This window comes from Morus notabilis, unplaced genomic scaffold, assembly GCF_000414095.1.
Source record: "Morus notabilis unplaced genomic scaffold, ASM41409v2 Scaffold150, whole genome shotgun sequence".
NCBI classification, from domain to species: Eukaryota; Viridiplantae; Streptophyta; class Magnoliopsida; order Rosales; family Moraceae; genus Morus; species Morus notabilis.
The window spans coordinates 57,049-64,319 of record NW_010364058.1 but is presented as its reverse complement, the minus strand read 5'-3'; the positions used below and the strand labels follow the sequence as shown (position 1 = coordinate 64,319).

The window sequence follows — 7,271 nt, the reverse complement described above, 5'->3', positions numbered from 1 at the left end:
TAATGAACTAATAAGTGTCAGAGTTACCTACGGTTTGATTTTTACGGTGAGACTTTTAAAGTGCATTTGGTTCAAGGATTCGTGCTATGGTTCGAATCATGATTCGTGGCTCACTATAATGTTTTCTCTCACAAAAAATACACGTAAATTGAGAATCGTTCTGAATCATGATTCTGAAACTATCAACCAAACGTCCTCTTATAGTAAATATTTCATATTGGCAGTATATATTTCAAAAACTCAAGCGAATTTGGAGAATTATTTGATTGGGTAAGGAAAAAAAACCTACTTTCTGAAGGCATGGTTATGATGTTACAATTTTAGTTAAGTTTTGTTATTTTTTTTAATCTTATAATAAATTTTTTATGTGATTTGATGGTTTAATAATATGTTGATTTTCTTAATACCCTACCACAATAATTATGTATACAACTTTAATATTAATGTGCACTCCTGAAAAGATACTTTTATGGACCGACTTATAACATTACAATTTATGGTTTTGCAGCTACTCATCTGTTTCTTTCACCCAAAACAAGCTTCTGCCACTATAAATGTTGGATTGTGTGTGATTCATTTTGCATGAGAGAAAGCCTTGCTATACTTTAATTCATTCTATCAATATTGCAACTTGTACATCCAATTTGTCAAATTCAGTAGCAACTTACTTCAAACTAATAATATACCTATATCAATATATCTATATATATATATATATATATATATATATGTATAGATATATATCCCAAAATGCATCCACCAGGTGAGGGAATTAATCAGATTCTCATAAATGGTATATGGTTAGTGAATAATACGTGTACCATATAATCTGTCCTCAACCATATCTGTAAATAATATTCGTCTTTCTTTCCACTCTTGTGATTACAAAGTATCTTTAGATTCTCACAGTGGCATGATTATAAAACACATGACATATAGTATCAATTTCGTCACCTATAAATACACCCAAAAACCTTTCATGATTTTTCAGCAAGCTTAGTACAAAGGAATTAGACATCAATATTCTCTTCTCCTAGGCTTTTGGAAAAAAAAAAAAAAAAAAAGAAAGAAAAGAAAGAACCCTAAGATGTGGAGCAAAATATTGAAATTCTTTGGGAAATCAGAATGTTCCAACTGTCTTGCCCACCAAAACCAAGTCGCAAGCGAGTCAGTGCATGGCGCGGAATTGGATGCAAAGCAAATGTTATGGGCAAGGTGCGACGTTTGTGTAGAGCAAAATCAGGTGTGCAAGTGCGACCAAAGTGCTGATGATCAGCACTTGAAAAGTGTCACAGATGTTGGTCACAACCACGATGGAGATCATCAGGCTAACAGCTCTTTTGCTCATGCCGTCATCAACATGATCGGGATGCTTATCGGTGAGATTTTTGTTTTTCTTTCTTATAATCTTATTTGGAGCCTTTTACTTTTGTGTAATGCATATTTCTGAATATTAGGTTTGATCAAAATCATGTTATAACGAATTAAAAAGCATGAAAAACCAACATAACCTAATTGTACAAATTTGACATTCATTTTTCAATTCATGTCGAGAAAATAAGCTTGTTTAACCACAATTATCTTTTCATTCTCATTCTTTTTGTTTCGATTTCATAAGATTGAATGACATAACCTAATTACCATGTATTCAGCACTAAAATTTTCTCTCTTTTTTTTTTTTTTCCTTTACAGGACTAGGGCAGTTATCAACACCATATGCCCTAGAAAATGGAGGATGGTCTTCTGTGTTCCTGCTCATAGGACTTGGCCTAATTTGTACATATTCAACCCTTCTACTAGGAAAATGTCTTGACAAAAATGCCAACTCCAAAAGCTACACAGACATTGGACATCAAGCATTTGGAAACAAAGGAAAAATCATATTGGCAACATTTATTTACTTGGAGATTTTCATGACTCTTGTTTCCTACACAATCTCATTGCATGACAACATAATCGTTGCCTTCTCTGGGGTTAAGCTTAACCTTCCATGGGCAAAGTTATCAACATCTCAGCTTCTAACTATTTTGGCTGTCTTGGTAGCTGTGCCAAGCCTTTGGCTGAGAAATCTCTCTTCCATATCTTTCCTTTCTTTTGGTGGCATTCTCATGTCAGCAGTTATTTTTTCATCTGTGGCATGCACAGCCATATTTGGAGGTGTGAAAGCTGACCACAAGATCCCAGCTCTCCAGCTTCATAAGATTCCTGCAATTTCTGGGCTTTATATCTTTAGCTATGCAGGGCATATTGTTTTCCCCAATCTATATGTTACCATGAAAGATCCATCCAAGTTCAAAAAGGTATGTACATACACACATATACACACATATATAATTTCTCAGTTTCCAGACGATGTCTTCTTCATTTCACCGATTTGAGTTTAGAATTCGAGTTTTGTTATAGTAAACATCTCTCAAAAACAGTTACATCTAACTTTTTTGCTACAGTAGAAAGCTCTCACATAAAATTATATCTCAACTCAAATCAACAAACTAAATGGGCCCTCAGATTTTCTTTCCAAATTTTTACTAAGATCAATACCATGTTACATAGCTTTTATATATGGCATATATTTTTAAGAAGCTATGTGCATGTAATTCAGTTTTAGCTATTGGTTGATGAAAATGAGCAATATTCTGAGCATTGTTGAAACTTTATTCAGCTAAAAAGCTCACAACTTTCTTTTCAATAACTAGTATATGCTCGGTATATGAGTTTTGCTATAGTGCAAACACATAGTTTTCGTTCAGTTATAATATTTTCTCTCATAAAAAATTAAAATTTCAAAAGTCATAATCAAGAACCTTAATTTAAATTCATATACCAAATAAATTCCAAGATTGTTTCATTATGTTATTAGGGATTAAAAAGTCAATTGTATAGTACATCCTAAATTTTTATCACAATAAAGTAGCACAATTTCGTTTATTGTCAGATGTGACACACTTCCATCAAGTGCATATAAGAATTATGCTTCATTATACATAGGATGGTGTGAGTATGACAACTACTCAAGAGTATATTCTCTATAATGTACGTCAAGTCTAATATCTTTTGGGAAATATATTAAAGTGCTTAACTAGCATTATGCAATATATCGATCATAAATCAACAAAATCAAACAAAAATTGTCAATTAATTAACTATAAATGTTTTGAATTGTCGAATTTTGATCAGACCATCGGCATTGCTGAGTACTACAATTAATTACAGAAAATGTTCTCTATATATGAATCCAGTTCTGTTGGACTCACTTTCTTAAGGTGCGTTTGGAATTTGTTTTAAAATAATTTTGTTTGCAATAAAAAGTAAAAATAATATTGTTTTGAGAATTATTTTGGGATCGATTCTGAAATTACGTTTGGTTGATTTTTTAAGAGATTATTTTGAGTATAATAAAAAAGTGAAATCGTGTTTATTAATTAATATATTATAATATTGTTGATAAGTACTAAAAATTGAAAACAGAAAAGTGAAAACAACTTTCAACCGTTTTCTAATTCCTTTACAAAACTCATTCTTAATGTTTTCATTTTCAAAACATTTGCTAAACAAAACACCGTTTCGTTTTCATTTTCATTTTTTGCTTCTCAAAATACGTTAAAACCATTTTAAAAAACGGTTCTTAGGGGTCTGTTCATTTCACCGATTCAAATTTAGAATTCGAGTTTTGCTACAGTAAAATGCTCTCAGAAACAATCACATCTAACTTTTTTACAACAGTAAAAAGCTTTCACATAAAATCACATCTTAACTTGAATTAAAAACTCAAATCAACGAATTAAACGGACTCTAAATAGGCATGCGGTGTTGGGATGCTTCCTAACATTGCTCGTTTCTAACGCGTGTATGGTAATTTTTCTTTACAAACTAACAAATTTTCTCTTGTTTTTTTTTTTTTGGCATCCTGCAGGGGACCATAGTGAGCTTCACTCTAGTGACCACACTCTACACAATCCTAGCATTCATGGGAGCCAAACTCTTCGGCCCCCAAGTGAACCCCCAAATCACCCTTAGCATGCCCCCACACTTCATCGCCACGAAAATTGCCTTGTGGGCCACAGTCCTCACACCGATGACCAAATACGCCTTGGAGTTTTCGCCCTTGGCCCTTCAACTTGAACACAACTACTTTCCCTCCAAAATAAGTCCCAAAACAAAGACCATCTTGAGGGGTCTTGTGGGGTCTTTTCTCCTTTTGCTCATTCTCGCTCTTGCCCTCTCAGTTCCATACTTCGAACACGTTTTGGGCCTCACTGGGTCTCTCTTGAGCGCGGGGGTATGCATAATTTTCCCTTGTGCTCTTTACACAAAGATTTGTTGGGCGGAGATTTCGAGGCCTGTTTTGGCTATGAACCTGGTTTTGATTGGATTTGGGGCTCTTCTTGGGGTGCTTGGGACGGTCTCTTCTTCAAAGATGCTAATTGAAAGCCTCAAGGGCACTTGAGAAGAAAATGTGATTCATTGATTAGGGGGAATTATCAAGTTGGTTTTATGGGTGTGTCCAGCTTATGTGTCGAGCACCGATATATATCATTTGTGTAATGTTGTTTTCATCAGTCATAATTTCGTGTAATATTTAATTAGAGACTTTTTTTTTATAATTTCGGTCAAAATAGACCATCGATAGTTTCTTAATTTTCAGTCATCAGATCTTTTAAATCTGATGTGATTTTAAGAAACTTCATATTAATTAATAATAAAAGTGGATATTAGTTACTTATCTCTTTCGAGTTTTTTTTTATTTTTTATTTTTTTTAAAGGAGGCTGGCCATGACGTGGAACAAATGTATTAACCAATTGGACATAATTTAACAGATTTAACTAGTTTCACACTTTACAGCAGAAACTGATTTTGAGCACTTCCCATTTCTCATCTTATTTACTTTTTTCTCTCTTATTTTTTATTTTAATTATATCTTCCTTCCTCATGCCTTTTCCTTTTTTTCCCCTTATTATTATCTTTTATTATCCCTGATACTTGAATTTAAAACTCAATATATTAAAAACCATTTTTTTATGATCTTTTTATTTTTTAGTGTAAAAAATAAAAAATAAAAAATTAAATGTATTTAGTGGGTTACGCGATACAACATTTTTAAAAAGAAAAAAAGAGAAAATTTTTAGAGGGTATGGGTATCCCTTATTCTTAATTAATATCATTTTTAGTTAAATAAATATTAGTGAAAAAGGTATTAATCAATAGTAAGGCGTAATAATTTAGACTTATACATTCTAAAAGTAAGTTAAACAATTTTATCTTTTAATAAAAATTACACAAAAATAAAGAAATAAATTAAGCTTTCTTTATTTTTTTCAACTCTCATATTTATAATCTCCAATCTGTATTTGATCCAGATCTTTGCAAATTATAACTATGCCATTCTAGAAAGAATCTCTTTGTGGCAGTAGCAGTGCTAGAAGTTCGGGACGGCGGGCTGCCCGAAGCCTGAATTTTTTCGGGCTCGGGCGGGCAAGCCCATTTCCCGCCCGCCCAAGGTAGAATTTCGGGTTCGGGCTCGGGCAGCCCAAATTTTGTATTGTCTATTTTGCCTGCCGCCGTCTAATCGTCGTTTATCGCCGTCCGCCGGAATTTTTTTAAATTTTTCTGACCATGCCCGACCCGAAAAATGCTCAAAAATTCTGTGTGCCCGATCCCACCTGCCTAAAAACTGCCCGAATGCACATAACGGCTACTTTTTTTTGAATTTTGCCTAAATTCTACTCGAAAACCCGAGGTGTCCGAACTGCCCGAATTACCCGAAAACAGTTAGTTTTTTGAAGTTTTTCCCGAATTCTGCCCAAAAACCCGACCTACCCGAGGTGCCCGACTACCCGAATTACCCGAAACGGCTAGTTTTTTGAATTCTGCCCGAATTCTACCCGGAAACCCGAATTGCCCGAGTCTGCCTGAATTTCAAAAAATAGCCGTTTATCCCGATTTTTTTTAAAAAAAAATCATTTTTTAACTCTAAAATTTTCCTATAAATACCCCCCATCCCTCACACATTTTTCTCACTCAAACTCTCTCAATCCCTCTCAATCTCTCTCAATTTCGCTCAATCTCTCTCAATCTCTCTCACAATTTTTCTAAAAACTATCACATTATCCTAAAGCTCTCTCTCTCTCTAATCCATCTTATTTTTTTATAATGGATCCTTTTAGTTATAGTGGTATTCTCGTTGATGCCCAACACAATGTAGAAGAAGGGCGATTTCCCACTAATGAGTTTGTTACGCAGGAATCTACTAATCCGAGCCATGGTGGACGTACTGGAGGTCGTGGTTGCAATAGTGGTAGTGGGCGTGGTGAAGCGGCGAGTGCGACTGCGTCTGCGTCTGTGTTGGCAAGTGTTGCAACCTCCAGGAGGAAATGCAAGCGTACCTCGACAGTTTGGGATCACTTCGACATAATTGACGAGGTGGATAATGAAGATAACACTAAACATATAGCTCAATGTAAATATTGTTTATCTAAATTACAAGGTGACACTATTCACGGCACCACACACTTGAGACGACACTCCGAAAAGTGTCTTCAAAAGCTTAGCCAATCTAGCGGACCCGAACTCCGCCAAACACAATTATCTTTTGATCGCCCAACCGGTGGTCTAACCACTTGGAAATACGATCCGCAAGAAGATCGTATGGAAGTTGCGCGAATGATAGCTGCTTTAGATCAACCACTTAGTTTTGTAGAGCATCCTAATTGGCAACGATATATTAAGGTTATACACAATCCTAATGCACAATTCACTTCAAAAACTACTCTTAGGAAAGATTTATTAAAATTATTTAAAAAAGAAAAAGATGCATTAATAAACCTTTTACACTCGACTAGCGGGTGCGTTGCGTTAACGGCAGATATTTGGTCTGCCATTGCCAATAAAGATTATTTAGCTGTAACCGGACATTACTTTAAAGGATTTGATTTAGATAAGAGAATATTAGATTTTAAATGTGTTCTAGGATCACATAGCGCAGATTTAATATATAACACAATTTTAAATGTAATTGATGAATTTAGTTTAAGAGATAAAGTAATGGCTATAACATTAGATAATGCTAGTGCCAATACAAAAGCAATTGAATTCTTTGAAAATGATTTAAGTCTATTAGGTGACGGTACTATTTTTCACCAACGTTGTGCATGTCACGTAATCAATTTAATAGTTAAATCCGGTTTAAAAGAAATGGGTAATCACATTAAAAGAATTAGAGATAGTCTTGCATGGATTCAAGGTAGTAACCAAAGACAAGAAGATTAGTTTA

General features: G+C 34.3%; 1 protein-coding gene across 1 annotated transcript; it reads left to right on the top strand.

Annotated features, from left to right (window-relative positions):
- Window positions 1-1,015: 1,015 nt before the first annotated feature.
- LOC21395243 (amino acid transporter AVT1H) lies at window positions 1,016-4,516 on the top strand. The gene is made up of 3 exons (XM_010105622.2): window positions 1,016-1,379; window positions 1,693-2,300; window positions 3,914-4,516. Exons 1-3 carry the CDS (start codon window positions 1,088-1,090, stop codon window positions 4,445-4,447), a joined length of 1,434 nt encoding a protein of 477 aa, XP_010103924.1. The 5' UTR covers window positions 1,016-1,087; the 3' UTR covers window positions 4,448-4,516.
- Window positions 4,517-7,271: the final 2,755 nt, after the last annotated feature.

Coding starts and splice junctions, on each gene's coding strand:
- LOC21395243 (XM_010105622.2), top strand. CDS start 1,088: ATGTGGAGCAAAATATTGAAATTCTTTGGGAAATCAGAATGTTCCAAC. Junction 1,380..1,692: donor CATGATCGGGATGCTTATCG/GTGAGATTTTTG, acceptor TTTCCTTTACAG/GACTAGGGCAGTTATCAACA. Junction 2,301..3,913: donor ATCCATCCAAGTTCAAAAAG/GTATGTACATAC, acceptor GGCATCCTGCAG/GGGACCATAGTGAGCTTCAC.